Source organism: Callionymus lyra, chromosome 1 (genome assembly GCF_982586985.1).
Source record: "Callionymus lyra chromosome 1, fCalLyr1.hap1.1, whole genome shotgun sequence".
NCBI lineage: Eukaryota > Metazoa > Chordata > Actinopteri > Syngnathiformes > Callionymidae > Callionymus > Callionymus lyra.
In genome coordinates, this window is record NC_141818.1 from 38429432 (window position 1) to 38457274 (window position 27843).

At 37.7% G+C, this 27843-nt stretch overlaps 1 protein-coding gene across 1 annotated transcript in view; it reads right to left on the minus strand.

Annotated features, from left to right (window-relative positions):
• Positions 1 to 14159: 14159 nt before the first annotated feature.
• The window catches only part of tacr3a (tachykinin receptor 3a), a 32204-nt gene continuing 18520 nt past the window's right edge, over positions 14160 to 27843 (minus strand). The window contains exons 4-5 of the mRNA XM_087806578.1: positions 18088 to 18284; positions 14160 to 17225 (exon numbers count right to left, since the gene is read on the minus strand). Of these exons, the coding sequence (XP_087662704.1) occupies positions 16931 to 17225; positions 18088 to 18284 (492 nt within the window). The 3' untranslated portion in view covers positions 14160 to 16930. The remainder of the gene's footprint in view (positions 17226 to 18087; positions 18285 to 27843) is intronic.

The window sequence follows — 27843 nt, forward strand, 5'->3', positions numbered from 1 at the left end:
TCATAAGCCACACTTTAAAGGCAAATTCATGCAATAATGAATTGCTCTGTCACTTTTTCACAGATTCTGTACTTTATGTGAGACGGTTTTACAAACCTTTTAAGATTTATTATAAATTGAAGCAGGTTAAGTGTTTTTTTATTGATCCTGAAAAAGGTTCAAGGCTAACATCAGCACTCATCATGATCCTGTTTGATTGAAGATAAAAAAAATGAAACCACTTTTTACTTGATGTATTGAAATACGAGGACACAAAGATGGGATTGAAAAAAAAGTGAAAAAACTCACTGAGGTATTGTTAAAAGGTAAAAGGGTCCAGTGTGTATCGACATATTTTCTAAGATTACAATGTTTCACAGTCTATTCCATCAGGCAACAAATATAAATGTTAACAACGATTCAAGAAACTGCTGTTATATTGATTCAAACAAAAGGAATGTTTCAAAAGATATAATTTATGTCAACGCTAACCACCAGGTAAGAAAAGTTCATGGAAACTTTGTTCCACCCTAGACTTGAAAAATCTGCATGATTGAGTTTCACCCCATAATTTTTGAGAAGACAGGAAGTGACATTGAAACTGTAGTTGATGGTGATTCGTGTGTTTTATGAGGTGTTAGTTTGGATTTGAGTGCTGCAGTGATTTTTCTCAGACGCCAAATGAACCATCAACTCTCACTTACGCAGATCTAGCCTTGTTGTTTCAGGGCCCTCAAGTCAGAACGGACTATTATCGCAAAGTCTGAAGGTCACTGTGGAGGTACTTACGGTGATGGAGATCCACACTGAGGTACTAGAGCTAAATGAAGCTTTGAACAGGTAGGAATTCATTTACTTAAAAAAAAAAGAGAAAGAAAGCCATTTGATACTATATGTTGCTTTGCATTTCACTTGACACTATCATAGTTTTGTTCCTTTAATGGCATACATGTCAAACTTGTAGTTCTTTTGTCTGGTTTCATTTGGTTTTGTGAGGGGGGGGGGGCGAGGGTTCTGACAATGTTATGGCCTAGTTCTGATAAAACGCTGGATATTCCATAGACCAGCATTAGCTCGTTTTACAGTTCTGTCTGATATGGTGTTGATACTCCCTCGCTCCCTCATTCATTTTTTGACCTTTTGAATTTTGATTCTTTTTATGGACTCTTTGTATTTTGATGGAACTTTTTCAGTGTTTTTTCAAAATTCAGTTAATTTTATTATTAGATTTTTTCCCTTTTAGTTGTTGGGCGACTGGCTGCCATCTTTGTCTGTGTTTGTTCAGACTATTTGAGATTTGGACTGAAAGAAAGGACTTGTTGTTGTTTCCTGCCATCTTTTTTAGTAGTATGTTTTCCACGTTTGTGTGTGTAAATTAATTAAGTTGTATTTGATCAATTTACTATTGTTTATGCAATGTACTTCCTCTGTCCTCTTCGTTTAACTTTGAATTACAAAATTCAAGGACGGACTAAAAGTCATTTGTGAATTTGCATAATAATGGCTCAGGTTTCGTTGACTGACAAGGGAGCGAAAATAAGCCGCTGTTGCCTTAAGCTAAATGTTGGCAGCATCATCATACAATAATAACTCAATCGGGCCGACCTCCGTCTTTTGACCGGAGCTTTGTCAAAAGCAGACTAGATTTCCGGATTGGCTTCAAACCAGTCGTCCAGTAACAGATCGATGATGTCACAGATTCTACGCCATTACCCAGTCGTTGCTAGTGTTTGGGATGAGCTAAGGAATGTCAACTTTACTTCCAAAGAGAGAATTCAATGGAGAATACGTGGATGTTTGTGCTTTAAATACAGTGTATTTCAGTATTTTTCTGTCGTTTTTGGTTCAGATAATCATGCTATTCTTAGCTATCGTGAATTTAAACAGTCTGAAATCACAGTCACATAAACAAAAACTTTTTAAAGTATAAATCTACATAAAAAAGGCCACCATAGTTTGTATCAGTAACTAGTGATTTTCTGATGAAGCTTCATGAAGCAGTGTCATTATGTTCAGAGTCCACTAGATGGTGGTCTCTGCACTATTTTCCTGTTCTAATGAACCATCAAATCATCGTTAAACTGATGGTGCCACCTACTGACCTCTAAACAACATGACACTGCTTCATGAAGCTTCATCACACGATCACTAGTTTATAGCCTTTTGACAAGTTTTTATTTTTGATTAGACAAATGTAAATCATTGAAGGGATAATATTTGTTTCGTATACATAATATAAATAGTATCATTTTCTACTATAATACTCAATGTCATCAAGAAAAGAACAAAGTTTAATTAATCAACTACCATCTATAATAAACTATTTCAACTGTGATCAAACCATATTTTAAATGACATCGAACTTTGTCTTTAATTATTATTAATAACATTATTATTGTTATTATTATTACTATTTTTGAGACTTTTCTCCTTCTCTGAACAAAAAGTGACTTTTATTATCAGCCGCAGAAAAACAAAAAGAAAAAAGAGATCAACTCTATAATCAAATATCTTTTTAACACGATTAATATTAAACTGTCCAAACATCTGCTTTGAATAAACATTGAATTATTTTGATGTGAATTGATTTACGGAGCAGAGATATGGTGGCTCGTGCGGGACCGATCATTTGTTTAGCTGACGGGGCAAATTAATGCCATAATCAATCGTCAGATCCGATTGTGTCGGACATCTTTGTTTCTGCCGTGGTACCATGAGTTGTGTTTATACGGGAAAGTTCTCGACTTTTTGTGGACATAGACGTTTTTTTTAAATAAACTTCTGTTAGGTATGATGATTGACACTATTCACAGGTCCCTGTGGTTTCCACATTGAAAAGGAGGAGAAGGAAACAAAAGGGATGTGAATAGTACACTGATTTTCTTTGTTTTTCAAATAAATATTACATCATTTCTCATCCTTAATACGTCCCAGAAGACTTTACCGCTGCTCGTTCTTTCTTTTCCTTGTAAAGGGAATATCTCGTAACTCAAGCAAACAAAGCTTTTTCCCTTCAAAGCAATCCTGGCTTTAGTTAATCTTCAAAAAGTAACTTAATACAGCTCTTTATAGCTCATCCCGAGGAAGATCTTTTCTTGTCACATGCTGCTTAAAGTATTTGCTGCTGGCTCACCATTCCGAGGAGAAGTGTGACTTGTTCCTCGCTGTTTTATTTTCTAGTTCTAGGAAAGGTTTGTGATTAAAACAAAGCAGGTACAAGTTTATTCATGATATTGAATTCAGGTGCATGTTTACTTCTTAAAAACTTTTACTTATTGATTTTTTTCGGCAGTTCAAATGTAGTTATTACTTTATAAAGTTCTCCCCCGTCTGAAATCTTGGCGAAGGAGAGGCTACGAGAGCGGAGTCCATTGTTTTGATTGTTTAAGCGCTTTGTGACCCTGGTCTGGAAAAGCGCTATACAAATAAAAATGACTTACTTACTTACATTATGACGTTATAATGGGCTTCACTCCTCCTCCAGCCAGCTGTAATAATCCCCCGCTTTGTTTATACAACAAGTCCCTTTGGAGGAGGAGACTTCCGGGAATAATGACTCAAAGTGACAAATCTTGATGGTTGATTTATCACAACAGAGCGGGTGTGGTTATGTTAAACAAGATTTCATCTCCAGAAAAATTACGTGTTTTAAGGGGGCGGAGCTTAAGTACATTTTCTAATGTAAATATTTTAATGAAAATATAGTTTTGTACAAACAGACACACGGATGATAAAACAGAGGTCCAACATTTTTTAAGACACACTTAAATCAACACATTTGAAAAACATGAAAACTATGGGGATTATAACCTTGCCCATTTGGTGAAGACTCACCTGTCAATCAAACTCGTTATTATGATAAAACCAGGGTTGGGCAATTATAATTCTTCAAGGGCCACACTAAATTCTGTGCATGTTGTTAGGGGCCGTCAAGCAAAAAGAAAGACGAAAAATCCCTAAAAAAAAGGACATTCATCATCAGACAGTGACATTTATTAAGATATATGAGTTTTTTTCTTAAGATTTCTTCAACTTACTTATAAAAAATATTTTGAGGGATTAATATTTATCAAAAAATTACACACAAAAAGTAAATAAGTGTTATGTTGAAATGTAAATGAATAATAAATACAAAATACATTTGTTAATGCATTAGAACCATTTATACATGATCATACTTTGACATTACAAGGGTTGCACTTTGCCCAAGTCTGATAAAACACTAATTAAATAGAAAAAAAAATAAAACACTAAGATAAATAAATGTCTGACAAACTGATGTCATCCGAAAAAAACACAGTTCGAGGTACGAAACTCTTCGTTAACAAGCCATTAAAACGTGAACCGACACTTCATTAGCAGAACTGAAGTCAGTTCAGTTTGGATTTAGTTCAATTTTACCCAGAGTTCACGTCTCCTTTGACGCGACAGTCCATTTTTTTTTTTACCAAAGTCAAAGACTGTTAATGAGACGGTGTGTGACGACGTTGATCCATCACTGTCGGCGCTTTAATTGGATATACAATTACTAACTTGAGCAGATGAGAGGGGCGTGTACACAACATGTATGTTTCTGCAGCACAAAGAAGATGGCAGCTTGTACAGGAAATGACCCGTCAGGTCGTCCGACACACACCGGCGCCGCCGACGTCTCAACCGTCGCCTTATTTAGCCGCGAACCCCTCGCTCCGGAGATTGAAAAGCAGCTCGAGTTCAAAATCACTGTTATTTGACTTCAGCAAAACCGGTGACTGATTTGTTTCTTCCTTTTCTTTTTTTTTTCCGTCGGTCTGTACATCTCAGCTGTGTGTAGGTGTGCGTGTGCAGAGGTTCTTTGGTGTTAGAAAAACAATTTGGATCAATTATGCTACATTTTCTGTTTGTGTGTAAATGTGTGACGTGTGTGTATCTGTAGGCAATTATATGTGTCTTTTGTTTTTTTTTGTGTACGAGTAAGTGTGTGAGTGTTTGCCAAAATGAGCGAGTGCATATGTGTTAATGTGTGTGTGTGTGCATATAGCTGTGTATTTTTGTGTGGGTTCCTTTGTCGGTGTATTTGCGCGAGTGATCGCGCTTGTGTATTTCGTGCCTTTATACTTGTACGTGAATGTGTGTTGTGTATAGGTGTTTGTGTGTACTTGTGTTTCTGCATACATGTGTGTGATTGCATGCGTTTCTCTGTGTATTTTGTGTGTGTATGCATGTATATGAATGCGTGAGTGTTACTGTGTGTTTATGTGTTTTTGTGCATACATTTGTACATGTTTGTTTGCCTATTTCCATGCAACTATATGTGTGTGTATATATATGTGTATGTGTAGGTTAATTTGATGTGTATTTGCATGAGTGGTTGCATGGGATTTTGTGTATTTTGTGCATTTATACACATATGTGAATGTGTAAGTAAGTTAATAAGTAAGTAATGGTTACTTGTGTTTTTTTTTGTATTTTTGTGAGTGTATGCAGGTATTTGAATGTGTGAGTGTGTTTTATATATATATATATATATATATATATATATATATATATAGGTACCTGTGAGTGCTGTGACAAACACATATTATATTATTTTATATATATATATATATATATATATACAGTATATATATACAAAATAATGTTCAAAATAATAGCAGTGTTTTTAAAAAAGTGAATTAATCTCAAAATCCTTATTATATTTTTTATTTTCTTTCATTAGGAACGCTGCACATGGTATTGCACAACAAATCATAAAGAAAAAAGTATCAATGTTTAATTACTTTACAGAATATGAAGGCATCAGCAGTGTCGGCATTTCTCATTACAAACTCAAATATCTACTAAATAAACAGAAACAATATTAACATTTAGCAATCCTGACAATGAGTTAACTAATATTTGGTGGAATAACCCCTGTTTTTGAACCTCTGGCACCTCTGAACATGCCAGCCCAGGAAGATTGGACAATCTTCCACAATTCCTCTGCATTTTTGGGGTTTTGCCTCAGAAACAGCAAATTTTACGTCACACCACAAGTGCTCAATTGGATTAAGGTCTGGGGATTGGTCTGGCCGCTCCATAACCTCAATTTTGTTGGTCTGGAACCAAGATTTGTCTCGCTTACTGGTATGTTTGGGGTCATTGTCCTGTTGAAACACCCATTTCAGGGGACATCTCCCATTCGGCATAAGGCAGCATGACCTCCTCAAGTATTGTGATCCAAATTGATCCAGGATCCCTGGTATGCGATACAAAGGCCCGACACCATGGTAAGAGAAACATATCATGATGCTTGCACCACCATTCAGTCTTCAGAGTGAGCTCTGGCTTCAGTGTTTGGGGCTCGTCTGACAAACTGTCGGCCCTTGGATCCAAAGAGAAGAATCTTACTTTCATCAGTCCACAAGATGTTTCTCCATTTCTCCAGAGGCCAGTGGACATGATGTTTAGCAAATGCACTCCTCTTCAGCACATGTCTGTTTTGCAACGGTGGGACCCTGCGGGGGCTTCTTGCTGGTAGATGAGCCTCACATAAGCGTCTTCTAATGGCCACAGCACTCACAGGTACCTTCAGACCGTCTCTGATCTCCCTGGAGTAGACCCTCGGCTTAGTCTTCTGACTATCCTTCGGTCCATTATACTACGTTTTCTTCCACGTCTCTCTGGTTTGTCTTTCCATTTTAAAGCATTGGAGATCATTTTAGCTGAGAAGCCGATCATTTCCTGCACTTTTTTTATACGTTTTCCCCTCCAATCAACTTTTTAATCAAAGCATTTCTTCTGAACAATGTTTGATCCATCTTTCCTCAGTTTTCACAGAGAACTGCACAACATGTGCTTCATCCTTAAACAAGGGCCTCCTGATTGAAACCTGTTTCTTTCACATAATGAATGATCTCACGGATTGAACTCCACACTGCTATTTTTTTTTTTTTTTGTGTGTGTGTGTGTGTGTGTGTGTGTGTGTGTGTGTGTGTGTGTGTGTGTGTGTGTGTGTGTGTGTGTGTGTGTGTGTGCATGTACGTGTTTGTGTTTTTTGTGTGTGTTTTTGTGTTCTTTACATATATGTGTGTAGTTATGTGGGCAAACATGTGAATGCATGCGTGTATTTGTGTATTTTTGTGAGCTAATGCAGGTATTTGAATTTGTAAGTGTGTTTTTGTTTTCTCTACATATAGATTTGTGTATGTGTACTTGCCTGTGTGCATACATACAGTACGTGTTTGTGTGTGTGTGTGTGTGTGTGTGTGTGTCTGTGTGTGTGTGTGTGTGTGTGTGTGTGTGTGTGTGTGTGTGTGTGTGTGTGTGTGTGTGTGTGTGTGTGTGTGCATGTACGTGTTTGTGTTTTTTTTGTGTGTGTATGCATGTATATGAACATTATGTATTTCTGTGTGTTTTTGTGTTCTTTACATATATGTGTGTAGTTATGTGTGCATACATGTGAATGCATGCGTGTATTTGTGTATTTTTGTGCGCTTATGCAGGTATTTGAATTTGTAAGAGTGTATTTGTTTTCTCTATATATAGAGTTGTGTCTGTGTACTTGCCTGTGTGCATACATACAGTACGTGTTTGTGTGTGTGTGTGTGTGTGGGGGGGGTGTGTGCATGTACGTGTTTGTGTTTTTTGTGTGTGTAAGCATGTATACGAACATTATGTATTTCTGTGTGTTTTTGTGTTCTTTACATATATGTGTGTAGTTATGTGGGCAAACATGTGAATGCATGCGTGTATTTGTGTATTTTTGTGAGCTAATGCAGGTATTTGAATTTGTAAGTGTGTTTTTGTTTTCTCTACATATAGATTTGTGTATGTGTACTTGCCTGTGTGCATACATAAAGTACGTGTTTGTGTGTGTGTGTGTGTGTGTGTGTGTGTGTGTGTGTGTGTGTGTGTGTGTGTGTGTGTGTGTGTGTGTGTGTGTGTGTGTGTGTGTGCATGTACGTGTTTGTGTTTGTGTTTTTTGTGTGTGTTTTTGTGTTCTTTACATATATGTGTGTAGTTATGTGGGCAAACATGTGAATGCATGCGTGTATTTGTGTATTTTTGTGAGCTAATGCAGGTATTTGAATTTGTAAGTGTTTTTGTTTTCTGTACATATAGATTTTTGTCTGTGTACTTTCCTGTGTGCATACATACAGTACGTGTTTGTGTGTGTGTGTGTGTGTGGGGGGGGTGTGTGCATGTACGTGTTAGTGTTTTTTGTGTGTGTGTAAGCATGTATACGAACATTATGTATTTCTGTGTGTTTTTGTGTTCTTTACATATATGTGTGTAGTTATGTGGGCAAACATGTGAATGCATGCGTGTATTTGTGTATTTTTGTGAGCTAATGCAGGTATTTGAATTTGTAAGTGTGTTTTTGTTTTCTCTACATATAGATTTGTGTATGTGTACTTGCCTGTGTGCATACATAAAGTACGTGTTTGTGTGTGTGTGTGTGTGTGTGTGTGTGTGTGTGTGTGTGTGTGTGTGTGTGTGTGTGTGTGTGTGTGTGTGTGTGTGTGTGTGTGCATGTACGTGTTTGTGTTTGTGTTTTTTGTGTGTGTTTTTGTGTTCTTTACATATATGTGTGTAGTTATGTGGGCAAACATGTGAATGCATGCGTGTATTTGTGTATTTTTGTGAGCTAATGCAGGTATTTGAATTTGTAAGTGTTTTTGTTTTCTGTACATATAGATTTTTGTCTGTGTACTTTCCTGTGTGCATACATACAGTACGTGTTTGTGTGTGTGTGTGTGTGTGTGTGGGGGGGGGGGGGTGTGCATGTACGTGTTTGTGTTTTTTGTGTGTGTGTGTAAGCATGTATATGAACATTATGTATTTCTTTGTGTTTTTGTGTTCTTTACATATATGTGTGTAGTTATGTGTGCATACATGTGAATGCATGCGTGTGTTTGTGTATTTTTTGTGAGCTAATGCAGGTATTTGAATTTGGAAGTGTGTATTTGTTTTCTCTATATATAGATTTGTGTATGTGTACTTGCCTGTGTGCATACATACAGTACGTGTTTGTGTGTGTGTGTGTGTGTGTGTGTGTGTGTGTGTGTGTGTGTGTGTGTGTGTGTGTGTGTGTGTGCATGTACGTGTTTGTGTTTTTTTTGTGTGTGTATGCATGTATATGAACATTATGTATTTCTGTGTGTTTTTGTGTTCTTTACATATATGTGTGTAGTTATGTGGGCAAACATGTGAATGCATGCGTGTATTTGTGTATTTTTGTGAGCTTATGCAGGTATTTGAATTTGGAAGTGTGTATTTGTTTTCTCTACATATAGATTTGTGTATGTGTACTTGCCTGTGTGCATACATAAAGTACGTGTTTGTGTGTGTGTGTGTGTGTGTGTGTGTGTGTGTGTGTGTGTGTGTGTGTGTGTGTGTGTGTGTGTGTGTGTGTGTGTGTGCATGTACGTGTTTGTGTTTGTGTTTTTTGTGTGTGTTTTTGTGTTCTTTACATATATGTGTGTAGTTATGTGGGCAAACATGTGAATGCATGCGTGTATTTGTGTATTTTTGTGAGCTAATGCAGGTATTTGAATTTGTAAGTGTTTTTGTTTTCTGTACATATAGATTTTTGTCTGTGTACTTTCCTGTGTGCATACATACAGTACGTGTTTGTGTGTGTGTGTGTGTGTGTGGGGGGGGGGGGGGGGTGTGCATGTACGTGTTTGTGTTTTTTGTGTGTGTGTGTAAGCATGTATATGAACATTATGTATTTCTTTGTGTTTTTGTGTTCTTTACATATATGTGTGTAGTTATGTGTGCATACATGTGAATGCATGCGTGTGTTTGTGTATTTTTTGTGAGCTAATGCAGGTATTTGAATTTGGAAGTGTGTATTTGTTTTCTCTATATATAGATTTGTGTATGTGTACTTGCCTGTGTGCATACATACAGTACGTGTTTGTGTGTGTGTGTGTGTGTGTGTGTGTGTGTGTGTGTGTGTGTGTGTGTGTGTGTGTGTGTGTGTGTGTGCATGTACGTGTTTGTGTTTTTTTTGTGTGTGTATGCATGTATATGAACATTATGTATTTCTGTGTGTTTTTGTGTTCTTTACATATATGTGTGTAGTTATGTGTGCATACATGTGAATGCATGCGTGTATTTGTGTATTTTTGTGAGCTTATGCAGGTATTTGAATTTGGAAGTGTGTATTTGTTTTCTCTATATATAGATTTGTGTATGTGTACTTGCCTGTGTGCATACATACAGTACGTGTTTGTGTGTGTGTGCATGCATGTACATTATATGAATGTTGTGTATATCTGTGTGTTTTTGTCTTCTTTATATATGTGTGTACTTATGTGTACATACATACATGTGAATGCATGAGTATTTGTGTGTGTTTATGTGTCTGTTGGTGTTACTGTATTGTTGTGTTCTTTTTATATGTGTGTGAGTTCAAACATGTTTGTGAGTTTTTGTGTATGTTTTTTTTCAGATCTAGCTTTCGTTGATTCATTCTTGACTTGCAGTAATTAAAGAAAGAAAACAACTTTTAAAATAAAATAGTAAATATTAAACAGATTAAATAATAATGAAAAGATAGTGAACGTCACTAACAAACACTCTCGTTGTCTTGAGTCGTAATTGACGTCGACGCACACGAGACTCAGTCTCTTATTTCCCTGAAGGTATTTTAATTAACCTCAGATATTTATTGATAAACTCATTCGAGACATTAGCAGCTGCAGATGAAGATCCTGGAGAAAGAATCCATCTGAGATTTGAAGAACAGGTTCGTGCGTCGGACGACCTTCAACGGTCGACGGCTCATTTACATTTTTATAGTCGGAGTAATTAAGAACGTCGTCTGATATTTCCACGGCGGCTTCATAATTGTATTTTCTCAGAATCAACGTCAACATATTTAGTTTCAACTTCAAACGCACCTTCAGACTGGAATTATGATAAAAGTTACATTTATTATCGAGACACATTTTTAGATTCTTCCAAGAGAAGTATCTGGGGGTTTTGTTCATGAGTGAAGGACAGCTGGAGTGTGTAAGTCTAAATATTTGTTTGTGCATCTGTGTATGTGTTTGTGTGCTTGAGGGTGTTTGTGTACCTGTGCAGACATACGTATAAACTTGTGTTTTGAGTTTTCTATGTGTGTGTTTGTGTTAGTGTGCAGGTCTTTGCGTGTTTTCGTGTGAATGTGTCACCGTATATGTGTGTACTTGTGTGTGTCTGTGTGCATGGGTTTGTATAGTGGTACGGGAGAGTGTGTTTGTGTGCGTGTGTGTGAATATGTACTGTATGTGTATGTTTGTGTACGTGCTTGCATATATGTCTGTCTGTTGTGTATGTTTTAGGGTTCGGGACTGTGTGTTTGTGTACAAGTGTGTAGGTCTAAATATTCATCTGTGGATGTGTTTGTGTGCTTGTGTCTGTTTGTGTACCTGTGCACACTTACGTATACACTTGGTGTGTGTCTTTGTGCAGGAGTTTGTGTGCATGTGTGTTTGTGTGTGTTTTTGTGCATGTGTGTATGTGTGTTTGTGTGTACGTGTGTACGTGTGTACATATTGGGTGTTTGTGTTGTTATATATTAGTGTGCAAAAGCATGTTTTTTTTGTTTGTGTGTCTATGTGCATGTTTGTGTACGTTTTTGCATGTACTTTTGTGTGTGTATGTCTTTGTGGTCTGGACTGTGTGTTTGTGTACAAGTGTGTATGTCTAAATGTGTGTATGTGATTGTGTGCATGTGTGTGTGTGTGTGTTGACATGTGAGTTTGCATGAATGTGTGTTTGTAGATGTGTGCGTTGTACATTCATGTGTATGTGTGTGCAAATCTGTGTGTGCATGTTTGTGTACGTGTTTGCATGTGTATGTTTTAGTGTTTGGGACTGTGTGTTTGTGTACAAGTGGGTATGTCTAAATGTTTTTTTGTGCATTTGTGTGTATGTATTTGTGTGCAGGTGTCTGTTTGTGTGTGTGTGTAACCTGTAAGTGTGTGCGAATGTGTGTTTGTGTACGTGTTTGTATATGTGTTAATAGGTGTATTGTACCTTCATGTGTATGTGTGTGCATATCTGTTTGTGTACATGTGAGCCCATGTATCTGTATCATTGTGTGTGTCCGTGACTGTATGTGTGCGTTAGTGAGTCGAACATCTGCACGTTTGGTAGCAGCAGAGCTGAAGGTTGTTGCTGCAGTGAAGCGTCTTCTCTCTCCTCCAGGGCGGGAGGACATGTTAGCAAAGTTGGCATCATCGTCGCAGGACCCGTCGCATCACTACGAGCGGATCAATCTTCATGATGTTCACGTGAAGCCTTCGTTTGTTCATCATTAAGCTTCACTGAACATGTTGTCAACTTGGGTTTACACTCACATGCTGCACATTTGCAAAGGTTTAAATCAACCATTTTACTTTTTCTCTTCATAAAAAAAACTCTGCTCTGAGCCCCCAAAAAAAAAAACGTTTTTTTATTATTATTCTACATCTCAGTCTCAAACTGGAACTGCCTCCTTTCTCTTCATCTGTTCATTTATTCATCCGTCTGGCTCACAGCGCGAGTCCACTCACTGTCACTGGACCTGACAGCTTATATTCAAACCATCAGAACTGTTGAATAAACGTGTTCCTGAGGATAAAAAGTTCAATTTCTGATACAAGGCTTTTTTTCCGTCTCAAGTAGAAAATTTGATGAACTGCAGCTTTTTGCAAACCGTATGTTTCATGTGTGTGCGTGTGTGCGTGCAATTGTCTTTGTTCATGTCTGTGTGTTAATGTATGTGTTGTTTTTTAATGTGTGTGCGCGCGATTCTGTTCTGTTTGAGCCTGTGTGTGTTTGCGGTTATGTGGGCACATACAGGTGTGTTTATGTGTGTAGTCGTGTGTGTGTACATTTTCTGTTTTTTTACCTGTGTGCACATATGTGTGTGTGTGTGTGTGTGTGTGTGTGTGTGCGCGCACATACCTATGTACTTATGTGTGTGTGTGCGTGTGTGCATGTTAGTGTTTTTGTGTATGGGTGTGAGTGTGCATTTGGGGTTTGTGTATTTATGTGCATGGCGGATGTATTTGTGGATGTGTGTGTTTGTTAGTGCACTAGTATGTATGTGATAGTGTGTTTGTGTGTATGTGTGTGCGTTTGTGTGTGTGTCTGTTTGACTGCGAATGTTTGTAGATGTGTTAGTGTGTATAAATGTGTGTTTTGTGTACAGTATGTGTGTGTATATGTGCATATATGTGATTGTGTGTTTCCGTGTGCATATCTATGTTTGTGTACATGTGTACAAATGTTTGCTTTTTAACGCCTCGAAACAGTACCAACATGATGTCTCCTTGAGTAAATGTAATTGTTCAGCCTTGATCTAGACTAAAATAATACTGAGACCATCTTTAGAAATAGAAGTTCTGGCATGAAGACAAAAGCACTAGCAACGAACGCATCACAATACATGAACGTCAATACATTATATTCCGATAAACTGTGATACTGTAGTAACAAGGATATATGTGTAGTATTGTCGAGTACTTGGCTCTGGTGTTGCAAAATTTACAGACCACATGACTCTTAAAGAAGTCGTAACTTCTTTCATTTGTTTTGAAACCAAAATATGTCCAAACATCAGCTTTAAACGCTGCTGGAGACGTCTGTATCCCCTCGTCCTCAGTCACCCCTATTGAACTCTTTGTTCCTATAGCTGGGGATGACGCAGAAGAAAGAAATACTTTCAAACAGCCCTACGGGCAACGATGGAAATAGATAGAAACCGTTTATCTTTGCTCTTTTTTAATAAATAATATCCCAAAAAGTGTATTCTTGTATGTGTCAGAAATAGGCTTTGAAGGACTTCCTCATGGGCGAAAAAAAAAAGCACTCTGGTAACAAACTTTTATCGCCTTACACAATCTAAGAAAGAGCTCTAAAGCTGCTAGCTTGAGGCTATCACGGCGCTTCTGGTGGAGCATCGTGCGGCGCTAGCTAACGACTTTTTCAGCCTCCACCAAGCTGGACCGGATGAGGCTGAAAAATGGACAACCGCGATGAAAGAGTTTCCTCCTTAGAACTCGCAGCAGACGACCTGACACGGCGTGTTACGGCGCTTGAGAACACACTGTCCAGCCCGCAGGAGGCTCATGCTAACTTAAAGGCTAAAGTGACTGACCTGGAAAAATAGGCTTTGAAGACCCTGACATTCAAGGTAGTTTCCTCTTCTGTGAGATCGTCAGGTGTGAGCCAGGATTACACAAGCTTAAGTCATTTATATTTTAATACGTATATTTAACACAGAATCTGAGTAAAAAAGACAATTAGTAGCATTTTTATTTACTGCATTTCACGCTGATTTTTTTTTGGTACTTCATCGTAAACACTGTTGACAATACAGCGACATTTCCTACAAAGCTGAGCAGAATATAAATAATCATTTGTTATATTTTAGAGCAAATGCATCACGTCACTTTACATCGACTCAGTCAAAATATACAATGACAGTTGCCATATTTTTCAACACTGTCGATGACACGAATGAGGAAGTTAACATCACGAACAATAGAAAGAGGCACATTTTCACGTAGCATTCGTTGGAAACAGATGCCACAGAAGAGAAGTTACACCACAAACAACACCATGTGACAAACGAGAGAGATCCAGTGCACAGCTCTATCGACATTCATCGGAAAAAAACGTTCAAAATGTCCTTCAACATTCAGTTTTTGCGTAGTCATTTTCTCAGGACAAGAGCAATATACAAGATATAGTTTAAGATATTTGGCGGGAAAAAACAGAATCATGCACAGACAGGCAACTGAGCGCTTTTTCTTTTTTTTAAATAGCTGCTGCATGTCAATCAAATACATGTACACCTGTCAATGTGATGTTGGACCTCCAATGCAAGACACAACCGTACTACGAGTTTTTTGACATTACTAGTGCCACTGTGACCCGAGTGGTCAAAATGGGGGATTTATCTTTTTCCAATAGGTATGGAAAAAAAACTAATTTAAAGTGAAAATTCACAGGAAATTCTATTTTCACTCCTACTCATGTCCACTGAGGGTTGGGATTATTGTCAGAGTAATCTCTGTCTTCCAGGCAGACATGTATGTCCATATGATGGTGAGAAATGTCTTTGTCCAAAAAGACGCCCGTAAAAACATTGAGTGTAGACATTGGAAACTGGAGACTCTTGTTATATTTACCTGGATGTTAGTCTTTTAGCTTCTTCTACAAACAAACTTTAAATATAAACTTCTTTTATTCATTTCAGAACAATGTTGTCATAGCAAGATGGACGTTACAGACGAGCAGTATGGAGGTATTTCGATGTTTTCTTTTTGGACAAAAATGAAGGCGAAGACAACTGAGCTCCAGTCGCTATGATAAAAATAAACATGCATTTTTGTCTATAACTCAAAAAATTAACAAATGACTCTGAAAATAATCCCAACTCATAGTTGGCAGGATGGTGAGTAAACAAGGTTTCTCTTCATCTTTATAAACCCTACAGGGGTCCCACGAGGGACATTATGCTTCATAAGACCAAGTTGTGTATAAATCATTCATGCAAAGTCTTTAGATCTGTCTTTGTGCTTCTTTTGTTCCAGCGATGACTCAGCGAGGGGAAATTATTGATTCACCCTGGCCGACAACCTTTTACTTGTTTGAGTCATCCATGTGTACGATCATTACCACTCAGTGGGACTTGAGGGATGTGGGTTTGAACCTCTCGGGGGTCAATTCCGACTCCCACGGGTGATTATCAAGATTCATATTTTCGTTCAGTTCGTCGTGCCATCAATATCTTTTCAATAAAGCCGCAACAAGCTCTTCTCCATGTAGAGCAAAATCCGTTATTTGACCTTAATTTCAACAATTGTCATGCAGGATTTATATTCAAGTTTCAAAAAGAAAATAGCATGAATGATTGAACAGCGGGACTTTTTACAGATGGCTACTGTATGAACTGAAATGGCCCAAGAGACCTTCTCTTAAAGTTACTGGGTAGTAGCTCTGCAGTGCATCTACCAAACTGATTGCTCGAAAAGGTAATTGATCCTTTTGATATATCTTGTCTCCTTGACTGGGACAGACTCTGCCTCGACCTCTCAGCAAAAGAGAAATTAATAACAAACCACAAGTATTGCAGGAGAGGAGCAATAGCTGTGTCCTCGTTTTACCTTCAGTCGGTATTTGGTCTCATCTCACCCTGTTTCTCCTCATTCTGAAGTTTAAGCTTCTCTGATTTCGTCTTCTTCTTGTATTTACACGCGTCGAACAATATATACCGATTGGCTCACAGCTGCTCCTATGATATCTGGGTCTCCTTCCCAGCCCTGTAACCTCAAGGGAGGCTTCCAGGAGGAACCTACATTAGTGGTTCTTCTTTGAGTCTCTCCTGAATGACTGACTTTACCTCTAAGGAAAAGTCCGGACGGAGAAAAGTCCTGTATGTATCCTTGATCTTGTTCTCCACTACCCTTTGTGATCCAATAATAGAGTAGAAACCTACATGGACGGGTCAAATCGAGAGCTTCGTCTTTTGGCTCAGCTCTTTCTCCACCACGACAAACAAACAAGACCTCACTACTGAGGACCTCGCATTGATCCGACTACATCCTTCCCTTAGCAGCGAGTCCCCGAGACACTTGAACTCCTGGGACATTCCAACCCTTTTCCAACTGAGGACCATAGTCTCAGATTTATAGATGTAGTCCCCTGATATAAACGTTATGAAAATACATGAACTTACGTGGGACACTATGACAAGTAATTTTTCCTTAAGTCAAATCAATCAGCAAAATATTGATGAAATCAATCGTTTGTGCAAAGGTTCGGGAGGTTTCGTCAGATGCACCATTTAAATCTACTCTAATGCTATTGAGGTCCTGAAGTTTCTCTATAATAGGTTTGGCTTGAACAGCGTTGTTTACCTAAAGGCGTGTTTCGTAAAAATGAACAGACGCCTGGTGAAAAATGAGTCGATGGTTCTGACGAAGGTAAATCCTCGTATCAAGCATCAGAGTGCACTTCCATTCAACGCTTTCTCCCTGGCGCTACAGATGTTGGCCATCGCTGGATTGTGGGACTGTTTGGAACTCCTCGTCATATTGGATCTCCTCCCGATACCCGCCGTTCCGCCGTCGCCGTCGGCATCGTAGACGACGGACGTTTGGTTGTCCATCCTGGACAGTGTGTACATGCTGCTCTGGTTGGTGTGTTGCCGCCGAGTAGAACGCAGCTCCAGCTCATCGTAAGAGGATACGTTGATGAAGGGGCACCAGCGAAACGCTCGCTTGAAGCCGGCACGGAATCTAGAACGAGGGTCAAGAGAATTGGACGAATGAAAAATGGCACTAACATAAAAATGAAGTATTAAGAAAGTACAATTTAAAGGTTTAGGAATAGTAGATATAAGATTAAAATTTCACTAATTTTCTACTCACCTTCAGGTCGACTAGAAGTTGGGATTCATTTCAAAATAATCTGTAACTAAAGGCAAAAATGACTGGGGATCGGGTGTCTTCGATGACCAAAAATACATACTTTCCAAATACCTCCATACTGCTCGCCTGTAACCTCGCTCTTGTATTGAAGCCTCGACATGAGGAGTTGTTGAGAAACAAACCTAAATAAGTCAATAAACAAGTTTGTTTGTAGCGGAAGCTCCAGCTACAGTTTTGTCCTCATTTAAACCCATTGCAAGTGTGATGATGGCCTGAAATATTCTGCTAAAAACAACCTTAAACTATAGACTTATTTAAGTTTTTTCAAAACAATTCCTCTTGTCCAGGTTTCAATACAAGATGGTTGTTAAAGATGAGCAGTATGAAGGTATTTGGATGTTTTTAAGTGTCTTTTTGGACAACTTACTCAGGTCGCTACCTTAAAATAAATAAACATTTTTGTCTATAACTCTATAAAGGAACATTTTACTCTGAAAATATCCCCAACCATTAGTCGACATGAGGGTGAGTAGAAAATGAGTGAAGTTTATCTCTTAAAGTCTGAAGAGGTGATTTGCTACAGGAGAGTTAAATAATTGGCGAGAGCTCCGGTCTAAAGAATCCCGAGAATGCGTCGTGACATTTCCCTGATAATGATTCCATTGACTGCTGACATTTAGAACATCAATCACTTATACCTTTGAACGCATTGTTGAGGGACGACACTCACCTGCTGTTGAGGCAGCAGTAGATGATCGGGTTGTACATGGTGGAGCTCATGGCGAGCCACAGAACCGAGAGGTAGACCTGCTGGATGTACTTCCACTTCTTCAAGTGCTTGCTGAGACCCGTCACTATGAAGTAGACGTGATAAGGCAGCCAGCAGAGAGCGAACGTCACCACGACGATGATCATCATCTTCACCGCCTGCAATAGAAAAGAAAAGAAATAGCAATGATAAGCTGTCTAAGTCCAGGCTTATCTGTCAATTCATATCCCAGCCACTCGGGGTGTTTGGGTCACACAGACAAAAAGTCTACTCTTTGCTATAGATTGACCAAACAAACGAATATTTGAAACAAATATAATTAAATATATGGGAGACAATTGATCTGTTCTGACAGATAAACAATGCCATAGTTGACAGCGCCGACTCATCTTTTATAAAAGTCAATAAAAGGTAACTATTTAATCTATTAATATTCAGTTACCCGCCACTACATGCAACATGGAAAGATGCATTAAAGGGAAATGTTGCGTTCCTGCCTTATTCTTCATAATGATGTCAGTTGGGGTCAAAAAAATCCAGTTGTTAAATGTCAGACAAGCCCCCTGAGAATGTAAAGCCAGAGCACATCATGCTGAACACGCCTGTCTCTTCAGAAAAGCCACCCATGTAAGTGCAGGGTCGTGGAATTGAAAAATTGTGGCGGCGCCGCAGGGCAAACGACAATCACAGAAAGAAAAGCGCAGCCTCTACACTGAAACACATTGATATAATATTCATATATATTCATACATGATACATTTAAACACAATTTGTTCTGAGAATAGACTGTTAATTATGAATGTTTTGATGATAAACCTTTGTCTGTTTATTTGCCTTTGTCATAGTAAAACCGCCGTGAACAAAATGAACAAACTCCTGGAACAAATTTTTTGAGAAGAAGGAGAGGAATGTGTTAAATAGAAAGAGTAATCTGTACCTAGTATATAGTGGCCTGCAGTTGATTCAGAACTCTGCAGCGAGAATTCTTACCCGCTCTAGTAGAAGAACTCACATTTCTCCGATCCTTAAAACTCTTCACTGGCTTCCAGTTTCTTTCAGGATCAACTTTAAAATTCTGGTTCTTACTTTCAGATCTATTCATGGTCAGGCTCCTCCTTACATCAGTGATCTGATCCAGCCTTACACCCCAGCTCGGGCTCTGAGGTCTGTGGATCAGAATCTACTGATGGTTCCTGAACACGGCTCAGGACCAGAGGAGAGAAATCTTTTCAGGCTGTTGCTCCTAAGCTTTGGAACGATCTTCCTCTCTTTGTGTTTGATGATCTACTGACTCCTTCAAGAAACATCTTAAGACATTTCTATTTGTTCAGGCTTGTGTTGTGTTATCAGTTTTATCTTGACCTTTAAAGTATATACTTTATTTAATATTGTTTTGATTGTTTAAGCGCTTTGTGACCCTGGTCTGGAAAAGCGCTAAATAAATAAAAATTACTTACTTACTTACTTACTAATCAAAGTAAGATTTCACTTTGGTAAATAAAAGAGTTTCGGTAAATAGAAATGTATTTCAGCCTTTGACCTTTAGTTTGAATTTTGTAAACTTGAATTACATTTTTAAAAAAGCAAATCAATTTGGTGAGTAAATATGTTTAAAAGATTCAAGTTCAAGATTAAAAAAAAAAGTTTCACATTTTGTAAATTGGTTTCATAATTTTGTTTATACGTTCAAAAGTATGTACATTTATTTCAAGCTTTTGTCAATTTGTTTCATTCGTAGTAAATTGGGTCCACCATTTTGTAAATGTATTTGAGTATTTGTAAATATGTTTAAAAGTATATTTAATTATTTAAAGATTAAGTAAATTTGTTTCACATTTAGGTCAGGTTAGGTTAGGTTAGGTTAGGTTAGGTAGAACTTTATCGATCCCTCAGGAGGTCTCCTTCGGGAAATTGTTTTATTCCAAATTATCCACAGCAAATACAGCAATTTTTCATAAAAAATAATCAAAATAAAAGAACAAAGAGAAATAAAGAGAAAGAACAAGATGATACGATCTCAGTCTAAAGATAAATAACATAGATCAAAGAAAATGGAAAAGGATACATGATACTTTTGACTCCACTCCTGCCCAGAACTCAGAATTGTACAATTTAATAGCCCGAGGAATGAATGAGTCCTTGAGTCTATTAGTTTTGCACCTGGGAAGGAGCATTCGTGCTCTCATTCTGCTTCTCTGTTCACTGATGACAGTGTTGGGAGGATGACTGTCATCATCCATGATGGACAGTAGTTTGTCCAGTGATCTCCTCTCAGCAACTGTCACCAGTGAGTCCAGCTTCATTCCAACCACAGAGCCAGTCCTCCTGATCAACCTGTCCAACCTGTTGACACTCCTCTTGGACACATTCCCACCCCAACACACCACAGCATAGAACAGGACACTGGCCACCACAGACTGGTAGAACATGCAGAGGAGCTTCTTGCAGATGTTAAATGATCGAAGCCTCCTAAGAAAGTACAGACTGCTCGGAAATTTCTTATATACTTTATTGAATATTGTTTTGATTGTTTAAGCGCTTTATGACCCTGGTCTGGAAAAGCGCTTTACAAATAAAAATAACTTACTTACTTACTTACTTACTTATATACATGGTCTGTGTTGCAGGACCAGTTTACTGTCCAGCCACACACCGAGGTACTTATAGTTATCAACTATCTCTACCTCGTCGCCTCTGATGGACACTACTTCTACATTGGGTTCGTTCACCATTTTGATTTTGCAAATGTGTTTGAGTATTTGTAAACGTGTTTAAAAGTATTTAAATTTGTCTCACAGTTTAGTTGTTTTTTCACATTTGTAAATTGGTTTCATCATTTTGTAAAAGGGTTTGAGTATTTGTTAACATTTTTAAAAGTATGTACATTTATTTCAAGCATCAGTAAATTTGTTTCACATTTTGGAAATCTTGTTTTAGTATGTGTAAATATGTTTAAGAGTATATAAATTTGTCTCACGATTTATTTATTCTTTAACGCTTTGTAATTTAGTTTCAGAATTTTGCAAATGTTTTTACAGTATTTAAATTTTAAATGTTTCTAAAAGTATGTAAATCTATGTCAAGATTCAGTAAACTTGTTTCACATTTTTTAAATTCGATTCACCATTTTGTAAATATGTGAATTTATTTAAAGATATAGTAAATTAGTTTCACACGTTTTAAATCGGTTTACCATTTTGTAAATGTGTTTTAAAGTATTTAAATTTGTCTCAGGATTTAGTCATTTTGTTTCAGCTTTCGAAAATATTTTTCAGAATTTTAAAATGTATTTTGTAAAAGCCATTCCCAGCCACTTTAGTACACAGATAATTTGCAATAGAAACTAAAGAAATTGATTAAAAAAACTATAAATTAACACCATTATTAAACACTGTTGAGTTCCAGCGCAGATGCAGACTTTGGCTCAAGTTAATAAAGTTATGTTTTTGCATCATTTATATTGTTCAGTTTTTGTGATTGTGCTTTTGCTTTGCTTGGAACAATATCAATTACATCAAACAATTCGATGAAAGATATAAATAAGTAAAAACTGCAGCCTCACAGGATAAAATATAGCATCAGCGTTCCAAAAGTACACAGTTGTCAATCAGTCTGTGTAAAATAAAGCAAATAAAGTTGGCTTCAGTTAATCATTTGAAACTAATATTTGGTTCCTGCTTCACTAAGCTGGTGACTAAATGATGAAAGTCAATCAAAGGGCAAAGCAGAAGAAAATTGAGAAAGAAATTCCAAAGATATAAAGATGACGATGATGAATCTCAACAAGATGCTTCATTATTGCCTTCGAACAAGAGCCACAACTATTAAGCACAATTCAACTCATCTTTCACTTCAACATGGTGTTGAGATGAATTCAGATTTGTGGATGGAAACAGACTCGATTTGGCTTTTGAGGAAATCATTTTGGTTCCTATAAATACCTGGAGTTAAAGTAAATTAATAAATTGTATGTATAATGTTCACACACTCGCTTTTTTTCTATGCAAGTTTCTTCTAAACTATTACATTCTTCATTCACTTTGACGAACTAAAATAAGTTTATAGTCAGGAAAAGAATAAGCTTTGAAATGGTTTTAAATGTCAAGGATGGTCGTACATTAACCGCTTGTTATAGCCAAACTTATTTCAAAGCAAACTCCATGATGATGTGTCTTTATGAGGCTCACAGTCTGATCCCAAACAGTCCATCCTGAAGTCCAAACACTAACTTCTGGGATTTGGATGTTCTGTAGAAGCGGAACTGTAAACACAACCCTTCTGTTGTAACTGTTACTTCAAATATCTTCAACGTAATGACACATTTCCCCCGATGTCCAAGTAAGGAATGCATGAATTTAGGACAGCATGGCGTCTGGAATTTATCAACGTGCGTCTGCTTCAACACATCTTGACGCTGCACAAGTGAACACAAACACTCTCTCCTTGTTCACGTAAACACTATTAACCTTCTTCCGTCCCCCGGTCTAAATGCATCTAAGACCGGCCCCCTATTCTGGGAGTCCTGAACTGTTGTCTACTGCAGAGACTGTTTTGTACGATATCTGACTCATGTTTGGGTATGGATTTAAAACTTCCTGCTAGATGATACACAGTCAATATAGGTGATGTTTATCCACCCTGAAGCGAAGCAGCGGCTCTACACAGGGATTCATGCTGAGCCAGTGGGCACGAATAAAAAAGTTTGTGGGAATAATACAGTTAATAAATAATACCGTGGGAAATAAGTTCTGCTAAAGAGCAATGGAAGGGGCCGCTTTGTTTTCCGGGAGATGAAGTCTTGTTCACCATAACCACACCCAGTTTCTCACCGTGTGTCATCAATCCTGGAAGTCTTCACCTCCAAGGGACTCGTTGAATAAACAAAGCGGGGCGTGATTACAGCTGGCTGGAGGGTATGTCACGGCGTGTCATAAATTTCAGAAGTCTCTAGTCACAAAGGGACTTGTTGTATAAACAAAGCAGGGAGTGACTACAGCTGGCTGGTGGAGGAGTGAAGCCATTATCACGTCATTATGGACTTCGCTCTCGTAACCTCTGGTTCGCCGAGAATTCAGACGAACTTTATAAAGTAATAAGTTCAAAACATGGTCATGATGAGAGACTCACTGCATCTTAGAGACTAAGACTTCTGACATTAATTGTTCTTTAATGGTAAACATTAATTCTTAAAAGGGTTAGTTCAGCAAAAATGTAATCTCACTCATTTTCTACCCTTATGTCGACTAAGGGTTGGGATTATTTTTAAAGTAATCGGTTAATTTTTACAATTATAAGGAAAAAGGTTTGTTCATTTTAATGTAGCGACTGGAACTCAGTTGTCTTGGTCTTCATCTTTGTCCAAAAATAAACTTTAGAAAACATCTAAATAATTCCATACTGCTCGTCTGCTACCATCATGTATTGAAGCCTTGATAAGAATCGTTCCGAGGAAAAAAGTTAAATAAGTCTATACTTTATGCTAGTTTGTGGTAGAAGTTTAAAGAATAACAAGCAATACAAACAGGAAGTATTCTGGGTAAATAACGCAAGCGCTTCCAGTGTAAACCACAGACTGTATCCGCTCCGGAAAAAACTATCGCTTAAATAATACTCCATAAAACAAACACTTTAAATTTGTTGTTAAAATCGCAAGATAGTTCCCTACAAGTCATATATAAAGAAAAAATGGATGAACCAACTCCTTCAGAGACTAACTTTAAGTACCTCTTGCAACATGCAATTCATTTTCAATTCTTCTTTAATAAGTAACAAATACGTAGCTGAAAGAAAAACAATAAACAGTAACATGCTGTTCAGCCCACGTATCCACCCACTTTAACTGAACACACACAAAAATGTGTGTTTTCAGCAACACCTATTTTTGTAGCTTTGTTACTCCTACATGCCTGCAGGACTTTCTTTAATTAGAGGGCAACGTTGATTGAAGATTAATGTAAAAACCCAACTCTCCTAAATCACATGTTTCAAATGTTGAAGTCTTCCTCTCCAAGATGCAGTAACTCCCTCATCATGACCATGTTTTGAACTTAATACTTTAAAAATGTCTCCTCCGTCTGAAATTTCAGCAAACGAGAGGTTACGGGAGGGGAGTTCATTATGACCTCATAATGGCTTTACTCCTCCTCACCCCTAACCCTAACCCTAACCAACTACTCTAAAAATAATCCCAACCCTTAGTCGACATAAGGGTAGAAAATGAGTGAGATTTGATTTTTGCTGAACTAACCCTTTTAAGAATTAATGTTTACCATTAAAGAACAACTAATGTCAGAAGTATTTCTCTCCAAGATGCAGTAAGTCTCTCATGATGACCATGTTTCGAAACTAATTACTTTATAAAATTCGTCTGAAATCTCGGCGAACGAGAGGTTACGAGAGCGAAGTCCATTATGACATAATAATGGCTTCACTCCTCCTCCAGCCAGCTGTAGTCACACCCTGCTTTGTTCATACAACGAGTCCCTTGGAGACATTCCTAGATTCTGGACCAATCACAGAGTTCAGTGGGCGGGGCTTAAGAACATTTTCTAACGTATATATTTCAATGAAAAGAGAGTTTTGTACAAACAAACGCATACTGATTATACAAGATTCCAAGAATAATATAAGAGACACTTAAATAAATACATTAGTTGCCTTTAAATAACCTGAAAAAAACAGACATATGCTCCATTTTGGACTTTAAACTTGTCTAGGCTCTGCTTATGATGATAAATAAGGTGGCTCTGATGGGACTATTGGACTGTGAGTAGTTGTGTATTCCAGGCAGGTTGGTAAAAATCAGATCACTGCTAATATAAACACTCGAGCCTTCTGGCAACTCCTCCCCTGTCACACTCCATATATCACCAGGGTCTTCACTGGGCTGTGAAACACTCAAGAGAAGTCTATTCGGAAAACAATATTAGAAAAGACATTCACGCTTCCCGGCTCATAACAAACGCTGGAATAACGGAGCACAAATACCTTATATTAGCTTTTAATACTCCAAATGCAGCCATCTTTGAGGGTAACTATGCTTGGACGTCAAAATAAATCTGGTTATGAAGGAAATTATGCGGCCAGGAATGTGCATGCTTTGAATGTTCATGCGATTCTCCATCTTAATATCACACGACTACCATTCATCATTTTACGAGTTCAATTCTATATTCAACTTGGCAAATATTTTCGTTTAGCAGAAATGAACAGAATGCTATTTATAATATTTAAAAACTAAAAACTTCATGTTGCAGAATTTACAGACCACAGGACTCTTGACGAAGTCGTAACTGCTTTAATTTGATTTGAAACCAAAATATGTCCAAACACCAGCTTTAAAAGCTGCTGCAGTCGAATGTATCCTCTCGCCCTCAGTCATACCTTGGATCTTGCGGGATCTCTTGTTTGTTTTACAATTTTTTGACATTTACTTCACAGTTTTCACGATTTTACAACTTGTTACTGTGTCTTGTTGATACTAGACATTGAGTGATTGTGTGTCGTTTTTGTGATATATTTTCTTCCAAAAGTACAAAATTGTGAAGATTTTATGTGATCACACTACCACTATGCATTAAACTATGTGTTTAATTATGAATATACTTTTACTAATTGTTTGTTTAAGATCAATGAATGCTGGTTATATTTTCCACATATCATTATTATGACAAAAATGTGTAAAAAGGAGCAAAATACCTGTTGTTAATGTACACAAAACGTGGTCTCTGACCAGAAAATATGAAGGCAAAATGATTCATTCTATTTTTAATATAAAGGCTGTCATGATTAATGGTGTATTTATATTTATTTCATATTGTCACGTTCATTCATGTCCCTTCCACCCTGTGTGTTCACTTCACAGGTGATGCCACCACGGACTGTAACGAATCTACAATCAGCCTCTCATTACTGTCAGCTTCCTGGTTCCAGTCCATGGGGTATCAAATCAAACTCTGCCGATACACACTTCACACAAATCACTCGACAGCTTCTTCTTCTACTACTTTTTCACACTGATTGCAACCGGCCGTTGGAACACTATCGCCGACACTCGACAGAGTTTTTCTCCAATCGAAATAAGTTATTAAGTTGTGTTTCATTGTAAGTAAGTAAGTAAGTAAGTAAGTAATATTTATTTATATAGCGCTTTTCTAGACCAGGGTCACAAAGCGCTTAAACAAACAAAACAATACTCAAAAAAGTATATACTTTAAAGATCAAGATAATACTGAGAACAACACAGGAGTTCCAGAAAATCAAGGAAAAGCCTGAACAAATAGAAACGTCTTAAGATGTTTCTTAAAGGAGTCAGTAGATCCATCAAGCGCAAAGAGAGAGGAAGATCGTTCCAAAGCTTAGGAGCAACAGCCTGAAAAGATTTCTCTCCTCTGGTCCTGAGTCGTGTGCGTGGAACCATCAGTAGATTCTGATCCACAGACCTCAGAGCCCGAGCTGGGGTGTAAGGCTGGATCAGATCAGTGATGTAAGAAGGAGCCTGACCATGAATAGATCTGAAAGTAAGAACCAGAATTTTAAAGTTGATCCTGAAAGAAACTGGAAGCCAGTGAAGAGTTTTAAGGATCGGAGAAATGTGAGTTCTTCTACTAGAGCGGGTTAGAATTGTGTTATTGTTGTGGTTGTTTTGTGGTAAAATTAGTGTTTTCTCGAGACATCGGTCGGTGTGTTTTCAGTTTGAACGCACTAGTGTACTCCAAAAAATTTGAGACACACAACGTGTCTTTAGTGTCTTGTGCAAGAGCGTTTGTATTCGTCCTGCATCAGTTTGTACATCTGTTTTCTTGATCCTCTTACAGTATTTGAGGGACTTTTTGTGTATTTTTCTGTAATGTGAAGTTTAACTTATAGCCCTTTCTTTTGCCAACGCTGGATCGACTCTTTAGTTAATTAACTTCAATGTATTTTGAGTAGTTTTGTTTTTGATCTCGTCTTCCTCATCTTTGGAGGGATTTTTGTTGTATTCAGTGGTCTGTAGTGTTGTTTTTTTTACGACATCATTAAATCGAGTATCTATGTTCCACAGGCACACAAAGAGCAATGATCCAAGTAGTTCCAGATACACAAAAGCATAACACACAAGACTTGGCTTCAATAAAAAAAGAGCCTACCCAACATTCTGTGGTAAACTTACAAACGCAGGTTCATTATGAGCTTTCTGAAAACACCATCAGTTACCCGTTGAGTTGCCAGAGCGGGGCTCTGCCCTGCAGGTCGAGGTCAGGCTTAAATGCCGAGCTCAGACGGATCGCCCTTGTCTGAAATCATTTACACATTAATGTTGCACAAATCTCCAATATGTCAGTAAAACCGCGCAGAGGGAAGTGGCTATTAGCGAGAGGATTATGCAAGACTGACCTCTGTCTGAGTAACTAAAGCTTTCCCTCGGCTTTGTTTTTGAACCCTGTGTTGCCGCAGTAAAATACTGAAGTGGGTAGATTTATTCAGTGACATAAGACAAGATAAAGTGGAATGTTTTAAAAAAAGAAAACGTTAATGAGGTTTTCAAGTACCTGAGAGTGAATTGGTTTATAAAAAATATCGCTGTTTTCATTACAGTGAGAAGAGCCGTAGTGTCACTTCTTTTCTCTTCTCTTCTATTCTACCTTCTATTCTTCTCTTCACCACATCATCAAGTGTTTCTTTTCACCTGGATATTTCAAACAACCTCTTATTGGTTCGATGTTCACTTATAATGGG